Raw genomic sequence first — 26,315 nt, forward strand, 5'->3', positions numbered from 1 at the left:
TTCGGCTCAGGGCGTGATCCCGGCGTTATGGGATCGAGCCCCACATCAGGCTCTTCCGCTATGAGCCTGCTTCTTCCTCTCCCACTCCCCCTGCTTGTGTTCCCTCTCTCGCTGGCTGTCTCTATCTCTGTCGAATAAATAAATAAAAAATCTTTAAAAAAAAAAAAAAAAGAAAACACATTACAATGATAGTAGCAGCAAAAGTGAAAACTGTTAATTATCTTCTGTGATCCCAGATAGTAAGAAAGTTTCAGTAACATATCAGAGACACATAAAATGTAGTGATACTTTCATTTATTTGCGTATGGGGGACGACTTAAAAGCATGTAAGAACTCTTTCTGCACGTGGCAGAAGGTGGCTTCCCCACAGCTCCTAATTTTGCTTCTACTCAGGTGACTTGGCCTGAGGGGTAGGGCAAGAGGTCAGTTCTCAGAGAAAGGGAGGGAAAGGGGAGACACCTCGAAGGTGTCTGCTAAAGATGCAGTGGAATAATTTCAACTAGATAAGTATATGTTGAATTTATTGTGCTCTCATTGTGCTCTCATTGTCAAATGCAGTGAATATATCCTGGACCTCCTGGAAAGTGGAAGAGAGAAGTTTCTAGTGTTCGCACACCATAAGGTAGTCCTGAGTGCAATTACAAGAGAGCTTGAGAGAAAGGTAAGCTCCCTTCGAATTCAACACAGGATGCTTCTGTTGTTTGTGTGTCGGCTGCCGAGTTGTTCTGAGCAGGTTGAGGGCAGATCTGAACCAAAGAAGTGAGATGATGTTTCCAGAAACATCGCTGAAGATTTTCCAAAGATTTCTTCTTGGTCAAAATACTTCCCAGCAGTGTCCTTTAACTTCTTTCCTGCTCCCTACAACTGCTCCTGGAGCCTTGCTTTAAGAACAAGGACCCACTGGGAGCTGTGGATCCTTCATGACTCTGTGTAAATAATTACAAGATTGTCAGGAAAGGAGGGAGCAGAAATTCTCTTGTGGGGAAACAAGTATTTATATGAATACCCTCCTCTCTTCCTCTTGTTCTTCCTTACTACCGTCAAAGTGGCTTTACTAAATCATCCATGGCAACGTGCAGATTTCAGTACAGTGTGTGGCCCTATTACATTGAATGAAAGATATCCAGAAAGATTTCCAAGGATGTTCATTGAAACTAAACACATCAAATTAAGAAACAAAACTTGTGAAGTTGTAACATTTCACATGGAAATGCTGCCCAATCTTCACCAGCTTCTGCATGTAGAATTAAATCAGAACAGCTAAACACATTGTATTTTCACCTCCCTTTTCATTTTTGGTTAAGTTAGGGCCATAAATTGCTTTTTTTACTTCCTTCATCTTTATTACATTTTATGTAATGTTTCTTTCTTTCTTTTTTTTTAGAGAGAGACTGTGCAAGCAGTGGGGGAGGGGCAGAGGAAGAGAGAGAGAATCTGAGCGTGGAGGCCGAGACAGGGTTCGATCCCATGACCCTGAGGTCATGACCCAAGCCAAAATCAAGAACTAGTAGCTCAACTGACTGAGCCCCCCAGGCGCCCTTGTAATGTTTCAAACAGGGAGAGGAGTACAGAGAAACATATAGCAGGCACTTGTGTGTCCCCCACCCAGATTTAACAAATTAAATGTTTTGCTATATTTATTTCAAAGTGTGTATTTTAAGTAATAACATACTTAGGCCCCTCAGCAGCCCTCTGATTCATTCTCCATCCTCCTCCCTGGATGTAACCACTGTCCCCAGTCCTTCCCTCCATGTTGTCATACTTTATTCCAAAAGTATGTATTCTTAATATGCAGTCTCCTCTTGTATGTATTTTATAACATACATAAATGGCAGCATAGTGTGAGTATCCTGAAATTTGCCTTTTCGCTCAATGTTATTTTTGAGATTTTTCTATGTTGTATTATAACTAAAGCTCATTCACCATAACTGCAGAATTGTATCTCATTGGGTGACTGTAGCACAGTTTATCCATTCTTCTGGTGAGGGGCACGGAATTTTATTTACAGTTTTTGCTATCATATGAATACTTTCATACACATGTGTGTACACGCACACACGGACATGCATGTCTATGTACATGGGCTTGTCCAGGCATGATCTTGCATAACCTTTGGATAGGCTTGTCTTCAACTCTACTGGGTATCGTCTGATTTCTCCCCAGGGTGGTAATTCACATTTATAATCGCACCAGCAGCATTTGGAAATTCCTACTGTTCTTCATGCTGACACTTAGTATTATCAGACTTTTTACTTTTGCCAATCCAGTGAAATGAAATCTCAGTTCATTCTTATTTTAATTTGCATTTCCCTGACTACCACTAACATTTGTGTCCTTTTATATGCTTATTGGTGATTTCAGGCTGTCTTATGTAAATATTCTGCCTGTTTTTCTGTTAGATGGTTTGTCATTTTCTTACTGATTTGGAAATACTCTTTATAAATTCCGGATATTTATCAGTTAAAGTTTTCTCTTTTCATTTTGTTGAATTTTTATTGAGCAGAGTGTTTCATTTTACTTTAATTGTTATAACTGAAATACATTGCAAGTTTATTAGTTTTTCCTATATGGTTTTTAATTTTTATGAATGATTTAAGAAATCTTTCCCTTCTTAGGGTCATAAAGATTTTCTCCTGTGATTTTTTTTTTTCCTGAAAATTTTAGAGGTGGTTCATAAATCCACCTGGGCTTGAATTTTGTATATGATGTGATGCAGGAAGCAAGCCAGTGGAATTAAAAGCTATAATCCCTGGAAAGGAAAAATCAGAACTGTCACTATATTAAAGAGACTCAAGACAAAATTAATTGGAAAACTATCAGAATACATAAGAGTTTAGTAGGGTGCCTAGATTCCAAATAAATATACTAAAATAAATTGCCATTTTTATGCACCAGCTATAACTAATTAGTAAATACTATGGGAAAACGATCATATTCAGAGCAATAAAAGCATATAAAGTACCGGGGCGCCTGGGTGGCACAGCGGTTAAGCGTCTGCCTTCGGCTCAGGGCGTGATCCCAGCGTTATGGGATCGAGCCCCACATCAGGCTCCTCCGCTGTGAGCCTGTTTCTTCCTCTCCCTCTCCCCCTGCTTGTGTTCCCTCTCTTGCTGGCTGTTTCTATCTCTGTCGAATAAATAAATAAAAATCTTAAAAAAAAAAAAAAAAGCATATAAAGTACCTAATGGTAACCTCACCAAGAAGGGTAACCTCACCAATGAAGAACTGGAGAGAGTTGGGCCATGCTCCAGTGCAAACACTGTAAAAATACTGGTCCTTCCCAAATGAATTCATAGGTTTAACTCAATTCGAATAAAAAATTCCAGTTGAGTAGTTTAAGGGAGCTTTATATTATTATGCTAAAGGAGTCTCAAAAAATAAGCAGGAGAGATATCTAAGACAACTTTGAAAAAGAAGAACAATGTTGATAGACTTGTGCCTCCAGATATTAAAATCTATTACAAAACTCAGCCATACTGGTCCAAGAACTGATGATGAGTTGGGTGGAATAGAATGTATACCTCTCTTTAGTATTAATAACTCTTTAGATGAATAGCCCTGTAGTAGAAAAAAAAATGTATAATCAAGGAGTCATCAAAACCTAGGCTTAATTTATTCAACAAATAAAGTTCGGGCAATTGGCTAAGTAATTGGGTGGAACACTTAAATGAAACTCGACTTCGCTATTTATTAAATTTCAGACAAATCAGAGCTCATTAAAACCATAAAGCATTGGAAGAAACCATAGATGAATGTATAGCTGATCACTGGATGGGGAATGACTTTCTAACCATAAAAACAATGAAAGAAATCACGAAGGAAAAAAATTGATTTAAATTTCCTAAAACTATGGATCTGTTCTGTCACACATATACACAGTGGCTAGACCATGGGGTTTTTTTGTACATTTGGTACCTTTTCGGAGGGCAATTTGCCAGTAACTTAAAGCACACTCAAATTTTTCCAAGCTCCTCTTCCAGGAATTTATCCTAAGGAAAAAATGAGACCAAAGATTAATGTATAAGATTAGGGATGTTATTATTTATAATATCGAATAATTAGAAACCTAAATGTTTGTCAGTAGGTATACTGTTAAATTAGAGTCTGTTTAGCCATAAAACAATGTAGATCCATGGTTCTTAACTTCGTGGAGGTCACGGGACCTTTAAGAACCTGAGATATGAAAAAAATCAACTCCATTTAAAAAATCAGATAAATGAAAATTAACCTATCACCTCAGCAGAGGTTTTAAAAATGTGCAGCCCTCACTATTGATAACAGCACAGTGAGCTGGACATGCTCATACATTACTTATTGGATAGCAATTTGGCGATAATATCGGGATCCTTAAGTCTCTCCCTTTTGCCAAATTACTTTGATTTTTAGTAGTGTAGTCTAAGGAAATAACCAAATGTGGGCAAAGAACCATGAACAGGTTTATTTTAACCTGTCCTTTAAAACTTTTTTTATTCTAATAGCTTTATAGAGGTATAATTGCCATGCAATAAATTGCACCTAGAGCGTCCAGTTTGGTAAGAATCAAGACAACGAAGGGGCATCTGGGTGGTTATGCATCTGACTCTTGATCTCAGCTCAGATCTTGATCTCAGATTTGAGAGTTCAAGCCCATAGTGAATGTGTCTGTTGGCCCCAGGAGTTTCCTTGTGCCCTTTGTAATCCCTCCTGTTTCTCCCTGCCCTCCCACCTCCAGGCCAAGCAGATCTGCTTTGTCACTCTAAACTGATTTGCATTTTCAGGGCTTTATATAAATGTGGAATGATTCAGTGTGTACTCTTTTTTTTAAATTTGATTTCTCTCAACATATTTTGAGATTCATGTCTATTATTGCACATATCATCAGTTCATTCCTTCTTATTGCTGAGTAATATTCTGTTGTATGTGTATACCATGATTTTTATCCATTCACCTGTTGGTCGATGTTCACCATCCCATCTTTTTTTAGTGAAAATGAAGAATCCCCCAGGGGCGTCTGGGTGGCTCAGTCAGTTAAGTGTCTGACTCATGGTTTCAGCTCAGGTCATGATCTCAGGGTTGTGAGATCGAGCCCCGAGTCAGGCTCCATGCTCAGCAGGGAGTCTACTTGAGATTCACTCCCTCTGCCCCTCCCCCCACTCATATTCTCTCTCTCTCTGTCTTTCAAATAAATAAATTTTTAAAAAACAAAAAGAATCTCCCAAATATGAAGAAATACACAAATGGATAAATTATACTATTACCACATAACAAAATATTATACAGACATTAATAATCATGTTTTAGAAGATTTTGATAGTTTAGTTTATTTACAATATAATGTTTATTGGAGAAAAGCAGGATATAAAACTTTGTGTTTAAAAGATTATCATACACGGGGGTGCCTGGGTGGCACAGTGGTTGGGCGTCTGCCTTCGGCTCAGGGTGTGATCCCGGCATTGTAGGATCGAGCCCCACATCAGGCTCTTCCCCTGTGAGCCTGCTTCTTCCTCTCCCGCTCTCCCTGCTTGTGTTCCCTCTCTCGCTGGCTGTCTCTATCTCTGTCAAATAAATAAATAAAATCTTTAAAAAAAGAAAAAAAGATTATCATACACATTAAGAGGAGAGCGCCTGGCAAAAATAGATCAGTAATAGGGGTGCCTGGGTGGCTCAGTTGGTGCGTCTCCCTTCAGCTCAGGTCGTGATCCCGGGGTCCTGGGATTGAGCGCCAAGTTGGGCTCCCTGTTCAGCGGGAGCCTGCTTCTCCCTCTCCCTCTGCCTGACACTCCCCCTGCTTGTGCTCTTTCTTTTCATCAAATAAATAAAGAAAATCTTTTAAAAAAATAGATCAGTAACAGTCCTGCTATTTGTATTTCCTTTGTAATGTTTGTCTTTATCATTAGAAAAAAATGGGTAAATGCCCCTTAAAAGAAGATAAAACTCAACTGGACATGCAGGGAGCACGCGGCCCAGCAGTCGACTCCTGGGCATTGATCTCAGAGGAGTGAAAACTTGTGTTTACGTGGAAACTGCTATCCAGATGTTCATGGCAGCTTGATTTGTAGTAGCCCCGAACTGGAGCCGGCCCACATGTCCTTCCAGAGGTGAAGGCCACACTGTGGTACACGCATACCACCGAACACTACTCAGCAGTAAGAAAGGAAGGAGCTACCACCGCACGCAAAGCCCTGGCTAGATCTCCAGGGAATGGTGCCAAGTGAAATGTTGCCCACCACATGACCCCACTGATACAACATTCTTGAAGTGAAAGAGACTTGGGAGTGAGGCAGGGAGTGGGAGGGAGGTGGGTGTGGTTGTGAAAGGGCCACAGAAGGATCCTTGTGGTGTTAGAACTGTTTGGTGTCTCTTCTTTTATTTTTCTTTTCTTTTTTTAAGTGAGCTTGATGCCCAACGTGGGGCTTGATCTCACAACCCCGAGAGCAGGAGTTGTGTGCTCTACCAACTGAGCCCACCAGGTGCCCCTTAACTGTTCAGTGTCTTGACTGTGAAGGCAGATTTGTGAAAACCCACATGGGTGATGACATTGTGTAGGATACACACACACGAGTTTAAATACAACAGGACCTTTGAATAAGATCAGCACCTTGTATGCAAGTCAATATCCTGGGTGTGATATAGTTTAACAAAATATTACTTCTGGGAGAAACGAGGCCAAATGTGCGAGGAATCTGTATTTTTGCTTCAACTAATGGGGATCTACAATTCTCTCAACACAAATTTCAATTTGAAATGAAAAGACAAGCAGCTCTGAAAGCAGCGTCAAGTGAAGACTGGCCACTCGGGTGGGTCTGAGCCAGAACAGCAGCGCAGCTCCGTCCTCGGAGCCCAGCCGCCAAGCCCCAGGCCTCGTGCAGCCCTCCTCCCTTCCCCTTTTGTCCCTGCAGCATGTGCCACACATCCGCATCGACGGCTCCACGTCCTCCGCAGACCGAGAGGACCTGTGCCAGCAGTTCCAGCTGTTCGAGAAGCATGCCGTGGCCGTGCTGTCCATCACTGCGGCCAACATGGGCCTCACCTTCTCCTCGGCTGACCTGGTGGTGTTTGCCGAGCTGTTCTGGAACCCTGGGGTAAGGGACACGGGAGCCTTGAATTCCCCAGGCCTGTGCGTGGCTGAGGGGACGGAAGGAGCGAGTGTCAGTCTGGGCAGACAGGGTCCCGGGAGCTGTTCCCTAGCACCAGTTTTGTCTTCTTCCATCCATTTCTGTTAGGCCGCAGAAACATGTTTAAACTTCCCACGGATCAGTCTTAAGAGAAGCGGAGACTCGCACATCTATTGACTTGTTCCTAGAGCTTCACAACAGTCTCCTAAGTAGTCGGATTATCGACGCCGTCTTACCGAAGGGAATACTGACGTTTTAGAAGGCCAGGAGGAATCTTAGGAGTCATCCCTCTGTGAGGAAATGGGGGCACAGATAGCTAAGGTGCACAGCTGTCCCCGAAGGGGAGCCTGTGGCCACAGCAGCCGTAGCCCAGGCCTCTGGCCTTCCAGTCTGTGCCCCCCGTATTAGCCATCACTGCGAGCTGCTTAGCCCATGTGGCCACAGCAGGCAAGTGCTGTGGGTGTTCCACTGGCCTTATGTCATGAGCGGAGAGCTGTGACAGCAGGTATGTGGCATTGGCCACACAGGGCACTGCTTCGTGATGGGTGGACTTCGAGGCTGAAGACATATATAATAGAAACAATGCTCTTGGGCTTTGTTATTCATTATAGGGCTTACCACCATATTAAAGAGCCAACCGACCCCTAATCATACATGGCCTCTCCCTTGGCTGCGATATGTTTATTGAGAAGGTCCTGGTTTCTCTCACAGTGAGAAGAATGGAGGTGCACCGGGCTTCCTCCATTTGCCCCTTCAGCCTCCTAGCAGAGTCAGCGTGTGCTGTTCATTCCTCCCGGCACCTAGTGCTGTGCCCACCGCTGGCTGGCTGCAGATTCTAGCTCCCCCAGAACTCTGGTTTGGTTTGGTTCTCTCTTGTGTTAGATGGCAGCTTGCTTGAAGGTACAGGCTCTCAGCCTGCTGACTTGGGTCATGGAGTGAAGTCCTTTAAGGAGGGAGGGTGTGGTGGGCTCAGGGGCAGGGGGCTGCATGCTTCAGGCCTTGGCCTGCATACATCCTGATCCCTGGACCTCACAGGTGCTGCTCCAGGCTGAGGACCGGGTGCACCGAATCGGACAGGCGAGCTCCGTGAGCATCCACTACCTCGTGGCGAGAGGCACAGCTGACGACTACCTCTGGTATGGCTGGCCACGGGGGAGGGTGAGCAAGGGTTGACGCCAGGGATGTATTTCCTTTGCTCCCTAACCGCTTCTGCTCTTGCCAGTGTCTTCAGGGACCCACGCAGAAGACCCAGGAGTCATGCCCTCCCACTTCCACCACGAACATGTTGGTCCTCCTTCACACCATTCACTCATGGCTTGCTGGGTGCATGAGGACTAAGGGGATGTGGCTCTTTTCCCAGTGGCCTGAGACAAGGGAGGGGGGAGCTGATCGTGATGAAGTGTGGGTGCAGGTTTGCTCGTAAGACGCTCCGTCCCGGCCGTGAAGGCACACTGAGAGACGGTGGTGTCCCCCTCTGCCCCTTTAGGGCATGTATTGGTACAGTAAGGCTGTCTTACAGTGCTGTAAGTACAGTTCAACCCCGGGGTTCATGTCTGGTACCTAAGCAAAAAAATCCCCACGTGCTCCTTCCAAATCCCATGTATCCCATCCTGATACTAAGTTTCTTGATTATCTCATTAGTTTCCACTACTTGTCTGTTTCCAGCGTTATGACGAAGGGGTCTTACCTTTGCCATAACGTGTAGGTTGTCCCTACTCCCACATCTTTGGATTTGTGGGTTCCTTCACTGGGCAGCTCATAACAGCACCAGGTTCAGAATTTTGTTGTAATGAGACATTTATTTCCTCTCCATCTTCCAGTAGAAAGAATTTGGAACCTGATTGACTCGAACCCTAAATTGGTTTACAACTGAGAGGAGGCAAATATTTGAGGTTGGGTCTTGGCGCCTTGAGAGCTGCAAAGAAGTGGAAGAGCGTGCCTCGGTCCTGTGAACACAGGAGGGTGAACCCCTTTCACCAGCCCACTGGGTCTGCGCAGCTTGTATTCACCGCAGCTCGTTTCTCCCCAACAGGCCCCTAATTCAAGAGAAGATTAAAGTTCTGGGTGAGGCCGGACTTTCTGAGACCAATTTTTCAGAAATGACAGAAGCTACTAATTACTTCTACAAGGTAACACCAGCAAATGGCTTCTTGCCACTGGGGCGGGGGGAGTTAAGTTGTCTGCTCAGCCCTTGGGTCCAGAGAGAGAAGGTGGGGCTCACTCCTGTGGATTTCACCCAGCCTCATGCAGAAAGGTGGCTTTACAGTAGCTCGTCTGGAAACCGAAGTGTCTTCTCTTCATGGAACTTCCCCAGAATCAGAGTCTGAGTGAAATTGGCAAAATCTTCGAGTGACAGGAAGACTAGAGAGTCTGAGGATTTGAGCTTTCATTTACGCTGAGATAGCAACTAAAGGCTTCCTTCCAAATATAATTATTGAGATAGATAAGACTCAGAGATCATATTTTTATTCTTTCTAAGTTCTTAAGTAATCTCTACACCCAACGTGGGGCTTGAACTCATGACGCCCAGAGCAAGAGTTGCATGCCCCTCCGGCTGAGCCAGGCACCACCAGAGATTATATTTTTTAATGTAGCGTATAAATTATCCTCATAGATGTTAGCAGTTAATAACCTAATTTTGAAACAACTGTATTTTAAAGCTTTTTAAAAGAACTCTCTAATTCAGTTGAATGATAAATATTTTCACAGAGCCTTGGTTATTATATGCCCTTTGAAAAGAAGGAGCCTTATTTTTAAAGGATTCTCAACCTTCTCAGACTCAATAATGAGTTTATTTAGAACTCATTTATTTATACTGCCTTTACCCTCACTCTGAATTAGTTAAGAATTTCTGGCCTAAAGTACAAGATAATATAAATGCCGCTTATCAATACTTATTTTTATTAATAATTATATCTAAAATGGGGCTGAAAATGTCATCCACTACTAGAAAAAGAAAATGTTGCCTCCTCGGAGGAGATTAAAGCAAAAGCAGTTATGTGTCGCTAAGACAGGCTGCCTCCCCAGAGGGGAAGTGAGATACTAATCGGATCTTGGACCTCGCTTCCGTTAATCAGGCCTGCTCCCAGCTAGAGCACAGCATTGCCACCACCATAATCAAATGCAGGTTAATAGTGATTTTACTTGGAACAGGCTGCCTTGTGGGGCAGCATTTCCTTAACCTTGCAGTTGTTCAGACAGAGGCTGGTGAGGATATTTCTAGAGGAGGACGTGTGGATCACGGAAGGCTGACCTTAATGACCTTTAATATCACTCCTCGTCAGGAAGGCTGGGATCCTGAATGGCGAGGGAATGTTGGGTGCAGGTACACTGGGTAATCTGGAGTTCTCATATGGCTGCTGCCGCGGTCAGGTTTTAAGGGTCTCCCATCACCAGGCGGTGCTGGCAGGGGCAGCGGCGGGAGGGGGGGGCTTCTATTAAGGAGCAGTGAGGAAATAGAGACCAGCTGGGGTGAGACCTGATTATAAAGGGGCTGAAAAGCCAGGGAAGCTACTTCAGCATTGATGAGGTAGACACACTCCAGGATGTGAAGAGAAAATCCTCTTAAAGGACAGCCGAGGGCAGAAATCAGGTCTCTGCCGGGGATTGGAACAGGGAGAGGCCTGCAGGGGGAAGCACAGGTGAGCCACCGCAAATCGGTGCAGGTACCGAGTGCTGTGGCCCAGGAAAAGAATGTGTCTATGGAACATTGCAGAGGAAACAGATGGGAGAGGCAAACTTGCTGCCGGTTTGATGTGTGAGACAGGCACTCAGGATGCCCTGGTGATCACAAGCCAGGGAGACGAGGAGAATGTCGGTAGACCATCAGAACTAGGCTTTGGAGAGAATTGCTGGTTTGAGGAGATAGGATTGAGAGGAGAGATGGCTTTGGTTTTAAACAGCTTTAGTTTAATAGAACTGAGATGTCAGGGGAGATGTTGAAAGTACACCGGGATTGAAAGATGGTCAGGGTTGGGAATTCATACTTGGGAGAGATCAGCAAAGGGGTGATAGCGAGCCCATCGTGTGCTGTGGTTGTAACCGCTGGGCATGATTTTAACACTGCACGGTGGCCGTCAATGCACAGAGGCAGCTGGTGGGCCTTTTATTTTTATTTTTTTAAAGATTTTTTATTTATTTATTCGACAGAGATAGAGACAGCCAGCGAGAGAGGGAACACAGCAGGGGGAGTGGGAGAGAAAGAAGCAGGATCTTAGCAGAGGAGCCTGACATGGGGCTCGATCCCAGAACGCCGGGATCACGCCCTGAGCCGAAGGCAGATGCTTAACCGCTGTGCCACCCAGGCGCCCCTGGTGGGCCTTTTAATCATTGGCAGATTTCAGATAGTCAGAAACAAGTATGGGAATCTACTTCTCCGTATGTCAAGTATGGGTATGTTTTATCAACCACTCCGAAAATTAGGTGTAAGCCGTGGCTAAGCACACGAGTTTGGCAGTTGAACTGCAACTTAACTAAACCTCGGTAGAGAAGGGCTTTGCGGGAAGTGAGAGCTGGGGAGCTATTTCAATACTGATTTGGAAAGCTAGAAGGAAGAAGACATTTCCAACATCAATTACAGTTTGAGAGCAGGTTCTTTATTGCTCTCACACCATTTCTTCCCATTTTTACCCTCTTCCTTTACGAGCAGCAGAGAAGAAACGATGTCAAGGCAGTACGGCCGCCCTGGTCTGCACGGGCCGTCCTACGGCACCTGACGCCGTAAAACGTGCAGCCTCCACCTCCATGTGTCTTCTCCAGCCCCAGTGGCACCAGGAGAGTCGGTGCTGGAGCCTGCATTCTAACTTTTTTGTTTTTTCTAATGAAGGACCCAAAGCAGCAGAAGATCTATGACCTCTTCCAGCAGTCCTTTGAGGAGGACGGAAGTGACATGGAGCTCCTCGAGGCAGCGGAATCCTTTGACCCCGGAAGTGCTTCTGGCGCACCTGGAAGTGATTCCCAGGACCTGGGAGACTCGGTGGACGAAATCACGTCAACGGGCAGCCCCGTAAAGAAAAGGAGATTTGAATTTTTTGATAACTTTGACAGCTTTATGTTTCCCCTATAAGAGGGGCAAAAAACCAAGGCATCTAAAAATCACGGAAATAAAATAAGATGCTTTGTTTTTAGAGCTTGCGTTCCTCTTGACGTTACAGCAGTGCTGGCGTCTGTCTCCAGCCCTGCGGGTTGCCAGGCCGTGGGGCAGCATTTCCTTCCGGGCCTCTCTGTGTGGATCTGCTGGGGTCTTAACCTTAGCTTTTCTGGCTGAGAAATAGAGACAGCGGATTGTAGTAGTGATAATTCATGTTCTTTAAGTAACGAGGTGCTTCCTATGCAACCCCTGAAATCTGGATTTTTAAAATTTACTGTTTCAATAAATATTTATAGAGCACCTGATCTGTGTCAGGCAGCTTTCTAGGTGCTGGCAGTAATTCACCAAGAGAGAAAGCTCGTACCTTTGCAGAAGTTGTATCACAGGAGAGATAATAGTTATACATCCTACAAAGAAAAGTAATGTTAAGGAGGTAATCGTTTAGAGCAGGAGGTGACAAGCTTTTTCTGTCTATAGTCTGACAGTAAATATATTTGGCTTTGTGGGCCAGGTTGTCTCTGTCTCAGTTCTACTGCTGTAGGGCAGAAACAATCATAGGTAATCCAGAAACAAATGATTATGGCTCTTTTCCAATAAAACTCTGTTATGGACACTGAAATTTGAATTCGTATAATTTTCATGTGTCACGAAGTTTTATTCTTTTGATTTATTTTCAGCCATTACAAAATGTAGAAACTGTGCCTAGTCCACAGGCCATAGAAAAGCAGGCAGTGGGCACAATTTGGCCTGCAAGGCATAATTTGCTAACTCCTAGTTTAGAGCGGCACCGTCCAGTAGAAATATAACACAAGCCACACATGCGAATTTAATTTTTTAAAAGAGTGTTTTAAAAAATAAAGAAGGATCAAATTAGTAGTATTTTCTTTAACTCAGGATCTTCAAAATATTGTCAGTTCAACATATAATCACTATTAAAAATTTAGAAACTTTCTATTGTGTTCTCTCTCTCTCTCTTTTTTTTTCCATGCTCAATCTTCAAAACCTGGTGTGTATTTGATGCTAACGGCACCTCCCAGTGTGGACTAGCCCCATGTAAGTGCTTATTTCAAGTGCACCTGTGGCTGGTGGCTCCTGTGTTGGCCAGCACAGGCTTAGAGAGTGGTGAGGGGTGTGGGGTATCATGTGGGAAGGTTATGGGGGATGTCACTGAAGAGACAGACAGAGGCCAGATGATGTGGAGCCCGTAGGTCATGTAAAGAACGGGATTTAATTTTGAACATGAAGCCACTGACTGGTTTTGAACAGCGATATGAGGCAATCTGATTACATTTTTCAAAGATCCCTTCAGGGGCGCCTGGGTGGCTCAGTAGGTTAAGTGGCTGACCCTTGATTTTGGCTCAGGTCATGATCTCAGGGTCGTGAAATCAAGCCCGTCGTCGGGCTACACACTGGGCATGGAGTCTGCTTGAGATTCTCCCTCTCCCTCTGCCCCTCCTGCTGCTCGCACTCTCTCTCTAAAATTAAAAAGAAAAAATGTTTAAAAAATAAATTAATTAAAAAATGAAAGACCCCTCCAATTCGTGTGTAGAAAATAGATCGGGAAGGATGGTCAGGGGAACAGTGTTGAGAGGAGGCTAGTGAGCTATTGCAGCTGACTACAGGATGACACGGGTGTGGCCCAGCTGAGCGGCAGTGTGAGGGAGGTGGGACGTGCTTGGGTTGGATACATTGTGATTGTAGAGCTGAACGAATTTGAGATGGACTGACCGAGAGGCATTTGAGAAGGAGAAGTCAACACTTAGACCTAGGATCTGGCCTGAGCAAACTTGTAGTACCATTGATTGAGATTTTTTTAAAAAGTTGAGGAAGGGTAGGTAGGTTGGGTGGTGGGGCAAAATCGAGGGTTTGGTTATGGACTTGTTGAGTTTGAGATGGAGACACCCCACCCAGCTCCCCCTTCGCGGAGGGAAGCTTCCTGCCCAGGTTCAGGGAGCTCAACTAGCCTCCGGCTGGCCACAGCTTCTGGCTGGTCTCCGTCCACAGAAAGCCACTTTGTTGGAGGTTATATCCTTCCCGGAGTAGCCTGCATCAGTGACTGAACAAGAGGGGCACAAGGCTGGGCCACTCAGGCCTGAGGCAGGACACCTCTGCTGGGCCCGTATTTGTTTGCAGAGCTGCCCACTCCCCGCTGGGCTGAGGCTCCAGTTCGCCTCCCTCTGCCTGCCCTACTTCCCTCCCTTCCTTCACAGACATCGATCTCTAATAAACACCTTGAACCCCACACAATGTGTGTTTCTGGGAAACCCGATGTGTGGCAAGATCTAGGGGGCTAGGTTATGTAGGCTGTAGGATTTGGGTCTCTGGCGGGAGAAGGTCCCACCCAGAGCTGTGAATTCTGCTCCCACCAGATATAAGTGGTGTTTATTGTCATGGGACTGGGTGAGATTGAGCAGGTAAGGTGGCTTTGGGGAAAAAAAGCAGATCTAACTGACCCCAGAGCACGCCAACATTTAGGGTTGGGAAGAGAAAAAGGAAACCAAACAGCAAAGAAAAAGAGGAAGAAAACCAAAATGGGTGTCCAGGAGGGGGATATTTAAAAAGTGTTTCAAAAAGGAAGGGGTTGCTGTTTTACCTGGTATTGTCGAAGGACAGCAGGCCAGGGTTAAGGGAAGGTTTAGAGTTAGCCCAGCTTTCTTGGCAGCAGTGCAAGATGTCCAAGTAGCTCCAGCACGACCGCGTGTGCATTTGTTTGTTAGACTTGGATGGTTTTCACTCTCGGAATGTTTACTAGGTGCCAGGCACCGGGCCAGGCCTGATGCTTGACAGGTATTGACGCGGTGAACCCCACCTTGGAGGGAGGTAATTCGATTTTCATTGGGCAGATGAAGAAGCCGAGCTGAGGCAGTCCCAGTTAGGAAGTGGCAGAGCGGGACCTCCAGCCAGGCCACCCCCTCCAGAGCCCACTCTAGGGTGGGTGCACACTTCCTACACCAGCAGGCTCGGGGCTGCTTCAGCGGGTCTGTGAGTAGTTGACTGCGTGGCTGCCTTCCCGAGGAGCTCAGCCCTGGCTGTAGACCTGAGCTGGCCTCCCGGCAGGCTCCCAGCTAACTCTATTCTAACTAAAACAAGACCCTGGAATGCACCATTTTCTTGTGCCTTTCAGTCCCCTTCCCAAGGCGTCTAGACAGCTCCAACGGAAAGAGAGGTCTTTGAGAGCCACCCAGCCCCCTTCACTGCTGCTCTGGGGTGGTCAGGCATACTGACATGTCAGGACGATCCGATCCGGACTGCGGGGCCATGTCCTGTGGGAGGCTTTGGCTGTGGGAAATAACTGGCTGACTTTCTGCCTTCCTCACTCAAACCTGGCATTTGGTTACTGAGCTTCCTATTAATCACTGTATTGATCTGCTGTGGGCTGCTCTGCAGAGTCAGAGCTCCTCAGGAAATCCAGCCTGAGCACCTACGTCTGAGGGGCATGAGTTTCTTCTCCTGCCTTTCTGGAAAGGACTGTGGAGACCAGCAGCTGAGCCTGCAATCCGCCAGTGTATCCTGCCAGGAGGAGCCCGCCGTGGTGCCAGGTCTCCATAGATAATAAGGCCTTTGGTTTCCTCTATCACCTCCTGAAACGAGAATGACCCAGTGTTACTTAGAAAAAAATCCAGAGTCACAGGGCTGAGAGAGAATGCTTGTCTGGCTGGGCAATCCTCTAGGCCGCCTGAAGTCTTAAACTACCTTATTAGCTCCAGCTCTCTTTTGTTTTTAAATTTTGTTAGCTGTACCAGTTTGTTTATAATAGTGACTGTGACTTGTGGGAAGCTTCCAGAGGACAAGTAACGGGTCTGTCTAAAGTTTACTCTAACTTTGTCCCAAACGGCCACTTAAAATATAAATGTTTGTCTAAGACTAATTAAGAGCAATGACTGCTGTGTCATCAAATAAATTGTCCTAAGTTCCCTCAGGAGTGGGTGCTCTGGAAAACCAACTATATCACTTCAGGGTTGCTGCCCTTGGTGTCCATAACCAATCAGCCATGGACACAGCCATCAGTGTGGATCTGGAAAAGGGTACAGTCGATCCTGCACTGGGTGGCCTATTGGAAGGTGGGCCAGTGGGGACAGGATCTGTATGAAAAGAAATGCTAAAATCCTGCCTCAACGTTGCTCGCAAGGCTTTTGCAGGGATTTTTGCAGTCCTGGTGACTCATTAATGGAAACGACACAGTCACTTCATTAGGGGAAAACCTGTGGCATGAGTTCAGGCCCAGGAAGCCGAAAGATTCTGGATCACAGTAAGATGCTGTGAGAGTTCCAGAAAGGAGCATTTCTTCCTTGCCTACCCACAGCCTCTGGCATCACAAGGATTGAGGAGACTTGCGAAGCTCTCTTCTGTGAGTCTGTGGACGTTTCCAGAGACTTGCCTGCTGCTTACTCAAAGAAGATTGGCTGCAGCTTTCTCACGAGCTCTGCTGGAGTTTGGTCAAGTTCTTTAATGTACCAGAGAATGAGATCATAGCCTCTCATTCCTTACTCCTATTAGGAGTTCCTCCTCACTCTAGGGATGTGGTTAGTCTGCAATGGGTACTTGGGAGAATCGGTGCCATTGTTAAAGGAATAAATCTCTGCTTTATTCACCTCGGGGCCGGCCACAAGGTGTCAGATCGATGGCTGCCATTGGGAGGGTTGGCCCTTGGTCCTTGCAACTTGGTGTGTATGTTTGAAACCACTGTTCCTCTGGAGTCTTAGTAAATATGGCATATTGAGCCTCTGTCCAAAGCCTCTAGTTAAACCTCAGTTTCAGCTGCTCTGGAGAAAGACTCACCATCTCTGAGATGTCCTTGAGGTCCTCCAAAGCAAGTTGTATTTATACCATGAAGCCTGTGTATTCTAAGTTCTACCATCCCAAATGTACCTCTAGAATTTGTTGAGAACCATCCAGCCATTTCTGTGTGATTCAGAAAAGACACTTGGGCTTATTTATAGAGAGTGACTGGCTTTGGGTTTAAGGAAGGATTTCTGCACTAATTCTTTTCCCTTCTTTACTTCACAGTCAGTCCAGACACATACCTGCCACCATCCACTGTGTTTTCTGGAAATGTCAGTTCTAATGAAGAAAATCTGGGCCTATCTCATCCCACTTCCTGTCCCTGCCATCAGTTGGCCCCTTACAGGGGTTTACAAAAGGCCCCCCAGTCCCACGGAAGCGGGCTCTGCCGACCCTCACCAGGGTCATTACGCCCCGAATGACCCTGGTTAATTTCTGCCTCTAGGGCTAGCATCAGGAAGACTTCTAGAGGGAGCAAGTGATCCTGTAAGCCTTGATGCATCTGTACTCGAATTAATCGTGTCTTTTCCTTCTTGGCTTCCCACAAGCCTTTTTCTAGGTCGGAGGGAGAGCTAAGAAACAGAGATGGAGGTGCTGTCCCCTCACTGCTGGCTCTTGGGTTTTGCCTTGTCTGTGCATTCTTGTCTATTGGAATCTTAATGCTTTTCTTTTTCTTTCCTTTTTTATTCTTTTTTAAGATTTTATTTATTTGAGAGAAAGAGAGCGAGAGTGTGCCAACACGAGCAGGGGGAGGGGCAGAGGGTGAGGCTGGCTCCCTGCTGAGCACGGAAACCTGGCACCCTGAGCCACAGAACGCAGATGCTTAACCAACTGAGCCACCCGGGCGCCCCGGAACCTTGATGCTTTCTGAAGCTCTTTGTAGGTGAAATTTAAACCGCAAAAGGGATGAAAAGAAGTCCAACCTTCTCTCCTGCCCTATCCTCTCACTTCTTGCCATGTGCAGGATTACAAGGTTAAAAAAAAGCCGGCAAGGCGGCTTAAAGAGAATTTGTTGGAGCACTCTGTCATGCTTGCAGTTTTGGTTTTGTTTTTTCCTGTGAGGTCCCAGCGAAGGAAGTGGATTCCTAATCCTAGCAGAAACATCGAGAAGCCTGTGAGTCACAGTGTTTGGGGTATTATGACAGCCAACAGTTATTTGATTTTGCAACACCCTCTGCCCACATCCACCCCACCAACCCATTCATCTGACTTATTGAGTGCCAGGCACTCTTTGTCATTGTTTTTTAGCTCCCCTTTTCTAGGCTGAAATATCATACATAAAAGAATTCACAAGACAAATTTACAGCTTACCAAAATATTACAGAATACGCACTCGTGTAAACCATAACCCCACAGTTGCGAATATATGTTCTAGAAGCTTCATTGTTTTGCTCTTAATGTTTAGATCTGCAATCCAATTGCAGTTTATTTTTGTACATGGAGTGAGGTAAGGTCAAGGTTAATTTTTTTCCACATGAATATGCAATTTCTCAGCATTGCTTATTGAAAAGACTGCCCCTTCCTCCAGCGCTCTGCAGTGCCTACTTTTCACTTTATAAATTTGATATAAAAATTGACTAATCAGGGCGCCTGGGTGGCACAGTCGGTTAAGCGTCCGACTCTTGATTTTGGCTCAGGTTGTGATCTCAGGGTCGTGGATGGAACTCCACATCAGGCTCTGAACCTTGTCCCTCTCCCAGTCCCTTTGCCCCTCCTCCCACTCATGCTTTCTCTCTCAAATACATAAATAAATAACAACTTAAAAAATAATAAAAATAAAAAAAAATAAAAATGTGTAAGTATAAGAATGAAAGCCATGCATTCTCATCCTTCTTATTCTTAGCCCTACTTCCTACAGGTAATAACTAACACAAACAATTTGGGAAGGAGCTCTTGGTAATTTATTCCCAATGCATATAAATATATAAATACACATAGAATTGTTTTTACAAAAATTGAATCAAACTCTTCATATTAGACATGACTCGTGTCACACGATATATTTGGTCATTGTTTCATATCAAATGCCCCTATCTCTTTTAAGAGTTACCAAGTACCTCCCATCCTGATGGATGCATGACCTGTGTCAATGCCCTGTGAAATGTCCATTAAAAGCAAACAACTAGAATGATGAATTTAATGTAAATTTGTGGAGAGAAGAGAAGAAGGAATGAATCCACATACTGAATTCTTTTCGGACACGTGATTCTTTCTAGGTGTTTAGGACTTGGCCTTGGCATGGCTGGCCTTCCCCTTGCCGAGCCTACTGCCCCCTGTTGGAGGTTGGCCCACAGGACTCTTAAAATTGTGCAAACTCACTCTTGTCTGTGGCCGCCAGGCACTTCAGTGAAGGGGATGCTCTTTGGGCACAAAGTAAAGGAACAGCATGGGGCCTGGGACTCCAGGATAAACCCATTTGGTCTCCAGCATGAGATAAAGTGGGGATGATGTTTGCACCTCAGATTTCCTTCAAGAATCAAATGTTCCACTGCCCCAAAGAGAATTAGTTGGCTCAACAGCTAAAAGAACTCTCCTCTAGAGGCAACTTTTAACCTCTTTTTTGAAGGGTGAAAGTGAATTTTGCTGGCTCCCGATGAGCAGGGGTGACTCAGCAGAGATTTTCACTAAGACTTTTATGGATACATATTACAGTCAATCTCTACATCTGATGGTCCTCTAATGGGGATGGAGATTTATAAGCCCACAGATAGGACAAATCGAGACTTTGTGCGCAGTTCTCTGAAGCCACTTAGAGCCGATTTCATGAGAGTGCTATTTGCACATCCTCAAGCTTGCTATTTAAAGAGAATTGTTCAGTTTTGAGAAAATTGCTCTGAGCATGAACAATTTCCTCCTATTATGGAGTGTCTCATTTTCAGCCATTCTATTGCATTCTTACTCATGCATTCTATCTTCTCTTGCTCTCTCTCAGATCCCCTGAAGGGCAGAAGCGTAGGAGGCTACACAGGGGATGGGGGTGGGTGGTAAATTTGCTAAATGATGATCTGAACAAAGCCAGCCCGGGGTGGGGGGGGCTCACCTCAGTGAGTGCAAGCTGGCCATGCTTATACACTCACCCAGGCCAAGTGTGAACCCCACTCCTGCTCAACCTGCAGACACAGACCGGAACAGGAGGACCATTGGCGTGCTCGTTTCTCAACTCCTCTTCCACCCGTCCCATTTGCACCAACAGGAATGTATTTTGCTTTAATTTACGGTGTTCTAGAAGCAGGGCACAGTTTTGGTGGAGAAGTGTCCAGAAATCATCCCCAATAGGCAGTGCATCTCTCTCTTGAAGGAGGAGAAACTTGCTCCCTCTGCCCCTTGCTATTCTTCACCCAAAAGGGGCAGAGGGTATTGGAGGCGGTGGTGGAACTGGGAGATTTTGAGCACTTCCTATTCTCTCAGTGGGGGTATGTGTTTGCGCAGTTGCGGTGGTGTGCAAAACAAGGCACTCGCTGTGTCTCTAGGCAGAATTCTTCTTGATGTAGTTTTTAAGGAGAGGTTAATGTTTTCAATATGCAAAGGCAAGAATGTAATGCTAAGGAGTACAATATATAATTTAATTGGCGAAAGTGTGTATTTTTTATTTAATTAGAACATTAAAAACAACCTCCCCAAGTCAGTCTATGAGGCTTTTTTTTTTTTTTTTTAAGATTTTATTCATTTATTTGCGTGAGAGAGAGCACAAGCAGAGGGAGCCCAATGTGGGACTTAATCCCAGGACCCTGGGATCATGACCTGAACTGAAGGCAGACGCTTAACCGACTGAGCCACCCAGATATCCCATATGAAGCATTTCTTAAAGAAGGGATGTAATTATTATATTTTGAAAGATGTGCCTTTGTATATTATACGATTTTTTTCTACTTTTGTCTGTATTTGACATTTCCCATAATGTTTTTAAAGTGTAGTGTGGGGGTCAATATCAACAGCTTCATCAATGGACATTTTTCGTTTGAGTATTTATGTGCTGATTTTAATGCATATGAGGAAAAATACCCACCTAGCACATTCGCCCGGGATTCCATAGATAACTTTGGCTTAGGACGAAACTTCACTTTGTTAAGTTTTTAAAAAAGTGACTCAGTTTTAAAATAAATGATAAAACACTCAATACCGGTATGGCAAAAACTGGAAATGCAGTGTTCAAGTGACTAAATTTTGAGAACACTGGTCTAATATTTCCATCTTTTACCACTCATCACACAAGAAACCAGTTAAGTAAGTAACGAACTGACCTTCTTCCATCCCTAGCAATAATCCTGTGATAAATAATTTAATCTCTTTATTCTGCTTAAACAGTAAAATTTTAATACAGAAAACAAACAAAAAAACCACATTCCCCGAAGGCCGCGGGAGCGAACAAGCCTCCGGACCATAGAGTTCAGTTCCTAGCTGGGCCTCCCATTCGCCACTTCCGCCCGTTCGCCTAAAACTGCGCTTGCGCACTAAGTCTCTTCCTCTCTGAACTCAGACCTGGTCTGCGGCGACATGGTGAGTGTTGGTGCCGGTGAGGCCTCGAGGTCTATCTGCCCGCATCTGACCTTTTCTTGCTATCTTTGCCCTCACCCGGCGTTTGCTCGCCGGCCCTGTCCCTCGCCGTCCTCGGCTTCGCGCCTTGGTCGCCCTTCTCGGACGCAGAGCGGGGCGGAGGGGCGGGCGCAGCTCGGTGGCGCTTGGCCCATCCGGGCGGGTTCAACAGGGTGCCCTCGGAGTGCGGGGTCCGCTCTGGCCTCGGGTTTTTGCAGAATGGAATGAGGGGGACCTAGGTCACTGGCAGGGGCTGGGTAATTGGAGGAATGGTGTTTGAGGCGGGGAGTGGGGGGCAAAGGCTCCGTTCCCGGTTCTTAATATGGCTGGTTTCTCTGCTCCTAACAGGCTAAACGCACCAAGAAGGTCGGAATCGTGGGTAAATACGGGACCCGTTATGGTGCCTCCCTCAGGAAAATGGTGAAGAAGATTGAAATAAGCCAGCACGCCAAGTACACTTGCTCCTTCTGTGGCAAAGTAAGGAGGTCTCCGGTGGGGGGACAGAGGGAGGGGGAGGCTTTCCTGCGAAGTGAGCCCGCTGTTGAGGGAAGTTTGTGAAGAGTGTGCTGGGTTGTTGATAACTGCGGATTTTGTAGAATGCTTTCCATTAACACTTGGGAACCAAAGGGTCAAACATTTGACAAGGAGCCTCAGCCTAAGCCATAACCTGCTTTGTGGGAAATGACTCTTGTCAGTTTTGTCTACTGGTGTTGGTGGAGAGTTTCCTGTAATGTTTGTGTGTTTATGGTGTGCAGGAGTACTGTTTTGGGAGGAATGGGGGGGTGTCTTTGACGGCACTGGCAATACAGCAACCTGACGAATGCCAGTCTTGCATTAGAGAACTTCGGGCACTAGGAACACGTAGAACCTCATAAAATACACCCAGTTTCTCTTCTTTTCTTTTTTCTTTTTTAAGATTTTATTTATTTATTAGATACCACAGGCTGGGGGAGAGGGAGAAGCAGGCTCTGGGATCATGACCTGAGCCACCCAGGTGCTCCCAAATACACCCATTTCCTAGTGTAATTTAGACTCCTGGGTGTTAGTGAGGTAAAAGGCTTTTATTGGTTCATAGGGAAAATGGATTGTCTTTTACAGACCAAGATGAAAAGACGAGCTGTGGGGATCTGGCATTGTGGCTCCTGCATGAAGACCGTCGCTGGCGGCGCCTGGACCTACAAGTGAGTCCCTTTTTTTTGTGGTATTTGAAAGTGTGTGGATCACGTCAAAATTCCAGGTTTGACGCTGGTGGGCTAGTTTTAACTCCTAACGAGACTGAGAAGGTAAGCACGCTTTTTGTTGTTTTTTTTTTTTCACGACTCACTGACAGTTATGATTTATGTTCAGTTATTCAAAGAATAGAAACAAAACTACTGAAATAGAAAAGTCTGACATGACTTTGGATTTTTATAGAGTCCCAAGGGTCATCACGGTGAGTGTAATGATACCGTACAGGTCCTTTAGTGGGACTGAATTTATACTGAACCTTGACTTGTATTGCAAGCTGCTTTTATAAAAATGAGGCTAGGTAGCTTGTTACTGCGTATGGAAACTTGAGGCCACCTGGACCATGACACTTGCCATTCTAAACAGTACTGGCTGGACCTCGGCAGCTTTGTCACCTTGACAAGTGCCAGGTGATGCTGCTGAGATAAATCTACCTATGCTGGTTATTAACTCTTGAGTTAATCCATTTCTGGAAATTAAAGCCACCGTTGAAGGTCTCTGATTGGGGAATTCGTTTTTGACCTTGAAGGCTGAGGTATTCTTCATTTAGCCAGTATTTAGAGGTGTGCTGTCCAATACACTAGCCTCCCATGTATAAAATGATAAGGCTAGCGTGGTTGAAGAGTTGAAATTTTAATTTTAGTTGATTTAAAACTGCGGCAGTGTAAAATATTGGAAAGTGTTAAAATAATCATTTTTATATAAGTGTGTCTTAGGAGGGGTTTATGAGGTCAGAAAGACAAATGGATCCTAGCGTGGTCTCTTGGTTGTGATTAAATGAACTAGCATTTCTGTACCCACCATATGTGATGCTTATGGGTTTTCCATTGACAGTTCCAGAATCTTCTGATAGAATTTTCTGTAGTCATTTTCATAGCTGTCTTCAGAAAATACACTTGAGTCTGTTCTACCTATTTTGACACTGTTTTCTTGGTATCTCTCATTTCTGATACCATTTTTGAATTTACTAGTTTTTTCCGACGTTCTGTCCGTTCCCTTTCAATGAGTTTAGGTCAGCCTCCTGCAACCATTCATTCCTCCCTGTTTTTTTTTTTTTTAATGCTGCTTGAGAGATCGGATGCATGAGATGGCCTGTCTAATTCTGCAAATGTCTGAAGACACGACTAATTGTTAAAAGATGTCATCATCATCAAGATTGTAATGTAAAAATGAGGCAGGATTTACTCATTTGCCATTTCACATGTTAGTGTAGCTAATTATGTTGGAACCAACTTTGTTTTTCTTTCCAGCACCACTTCTGCTGTCACAGTAAAGTCTGCCATCAGAAGACTGAAGGAGTTGAAAGACCAGTAGAAGCTCCACCATTTGAAACATTGCTAGCCTGTAATAAATGGGTTAATTTATGTAAGAAAATTACTTTGGCTTGTTGTTAAATTTATTAATTAGATCTTTCCATTTGTGTTGCATTAGTTTTGCTTTCTCGAAAGACTTGGAAATTAAAAATCCTTCTAATTTTTATTGGAAAAGTGTGCTGAGATGGTTTATCCTAATACAGCCTTTTTTTCCCCCTGCAGTCAAATGATGACATAAAATACAAGTCTTAGAGGTTGGATATGTGTCTTTGCTTTCTGTAGGTGTATCCTTGCCAGTTCAACTTTTTTGAGATACATTAATTAAAATTGTGAGGACTTTTGTTTTTGGATCATGGTTAATTTTGTTATGTTTCTAAAGGTAGGATGAGATATACTGCCTTCTAATATAATGGGTGTTTTCTCTGACCACACGTTTTATCAGCATCTTCAGAAAACAATATGAAACAATAGAATTTTAGGACAAATTTTGAAATGTCTACACCATTCTCCATTTTTCAGTTTGCACTGAGGATGGAATTACTCAAGTTGATATAGATGGTCAGTTACACTAATAAACATGAAGTTTTGTGAAGGAATTCAAGTTGTGAAAAGTTAATGGTGATGATTAACCTTTCTTCACCTTTATTTAGTCCATCACTTAATTCTTTGCCAGTTTTCCTGGTTTGCCTTTTTTCAGCCCTGTCTTAAGCTACCATCTGTGGTAAGGAGTCCTTAGGAACCTCCCAACACGTATGTCTGTCTATACACCAGAGACAGTAATTCTTTCGAAATGCAGATCTGATACATGATGAAAACATGAATTTCCTATGTCCTTAGGATAGAATTAAAACCTTTGTGACTCTCACGGGCTGTCCTTCTCTTCCATAACTCTTTGGCCCATTACTTGCTTAAGTTCTCTATAACGTCGGTTCACAGATTTTTTTACCTTTATTTCCGCTTTGGCTCTGGTACAAACATTATATCAGGGTAATGCTCTGTGTCAAGCCCTTATTAGACCCATAGCAGTAACTCTAGGTTTGTGTTACTGTTGCTGCCAACAGTTCTGTTCATTATTGTATCCCCAGTACCTAATGTAATTCCATTCCTTGCACATCGTAGCCTTAAGTATTTGATGAATAAAAGTGTGGCTCTCATTTTTGTAACAAAATGGTACCTGTAAACAATGATTTTTTGTACTGTGAAGCATCAGTGAGTTTGGTGGGTCAGTAGGAATAGGACCAGAATTGACAAATCAGGATTTTCAGACTTCATGGAAATGTTTGACACAAGTCTTCAGAATCCCCAGATTTTGGATTAGCGTAGGGAGTTAAATAAACATTAGGTACCTGTGGTTATTAATACGTACCAGCTCAGCCAAACTGCTTCTGTAGTTACGTGGTCCAGGTACTTAACCTGTGCTTCAGTTTCCAGAACAATGCCTGGTAGTAAAATGGAGTATATGATGGGAGCTAGGGTTTACTAATTGAGAATCTTATTTGAAGGCCTTCTGTGTTACTTTGGTTAGGAATTTGGATGTGATGCTGTAGGTCATAGAGAACCATTAGAATTTGTAAGCAGTGAGGTAGTTTTTAACATTTGTTGAGCCTGTGTAGTCTGAGCACTGAATATCATTTAATCCCAAAACAACTTCATGAATTGTAGATACTGTCCCCATTTACGCACATGAGAAAGTTGCATAAACTTGTAAATGATGGAACTGGGATTTGAACCCTTGTGTGGTTAGCTGCAGGATTGATAATACTAGAATTTCTTTTACTTTTAATATGTTTTTTATGAGAGTTAAAGAATAGATGGGAACATAGAGGCTAGTTAGAAGGCTGTTGAAATAGTAAATATTTTGTGGATAAGAAATAGTGACCTCAAGGTTATGGTAGGTGGTGAGGGTAAGGCTGAAAATTAGGTTTCTGACTCCTTCCTTTGTCCATGTTTTTCCCGCTTTGCTAGGCTGCCTTATGAGCTCAGAGTATGTTTCTTAATCTGCCTTTCTATAGACTAAAGATCCCCACCTTCATTTTACTCTTAGGAAGCAACCCTCGTTTGTTTTTAGAGCCTTCGGGTTTTAAGCCATTTAACCGACTGCATCAGGATACAAAGGTGGATAAGGCACGTGTTCCTCACTAGACGGACTATCTCATTGTATCCTAAATGTTTTTGTCTGTGCTGTGATAAATGCACAGGTAGCCAGAAAGCCAAAACACATCTAATTGTGAGTTTGTTTTGGGCTTGGAGATGAAGGATGGGGGCTACTTAGAGATA

The 26,315-nt window shown here is 44.3% G+C and overlaps 2 protein-coding genes across 6 annotated transcripts in view; both read left to right on the plus strand.

Moving 5' to 3' along the window:
- Nucleotides 1-13,135, plus strand: part of SMARCAL1 (SWI/SNF related, matrix associated, actin dependent regulator of chromatin, subfamily a like 1) — a 57,147-nt gene extending 44,012 nt beyond the window's left edge. For all 5 annotated transcript variants that reach the window (XM_034655152.1, XM_011233824.3, XM_034655153.1 and 2 more), the window contains 5 exons: nt 559-661; nt 6,879-7,061; nt 8,130-8,230; nt 9,127-9,223; nt 11,920-13,135. In XM_034655152.1, the coding sequence (XP_034511043.1) occupies nt 559-661; nt 6,879-7,061; nt 8,130-8,230; nt 9,127-9,223; nt 11,920-12,159 (724 nt within the window). In that variant the 3' untranslated portion in view covers nt 12,160-13,135. The remainder of the gene's footprint in view (nt 1-558; nt 662-6,878; nt 7,062-8,129; nt 8,231-9,126; nt 9,224-11,919) is intronic.
- An 8,191-nt stretch (nt 13,136-21,326) lies between these two features.
- Nucleotides 21,327-24,212, plus strand: RPL37A (ribosomal protein L37a). Its single transcript, XM_019807462.2, has 4 exons — nt 21,327-21,462; nt 21,847-21,975; nt 22,597-22,679; nt 23,976-24,212. The coding sequence occupies exons 1-4, from the start codon at nt 21,460-21,462 to the stop codon at nt 24,037-24,039; spliced, it is 279 nt and encodes a 92-aa protein (XP_019663021.1). The 5' UTR covers nt 21,327-21,459; the 3' UTR covers nt 24,040-24,212.
- The last annotated feature ends 2,103 nt before the right edge of the window (nt 24,213-26,315 follow it).

This window comes from Ailuropoda melanoleuca, chromosome 2 (assembly GCF_002007445.2).
Source record: "Ailuropoda melanoleuca isolate Jingjing chromosome 2, ASM200744v2, whole genome shotgun sequence".
Classification (NCBI taxonomy): domain Eukaryota; kingdom Metazoa; phylum Chordata; class Mammalia; order Carnivora; family Ursidae; genus Ailuropoda; species Ailuropoda melanoleuca.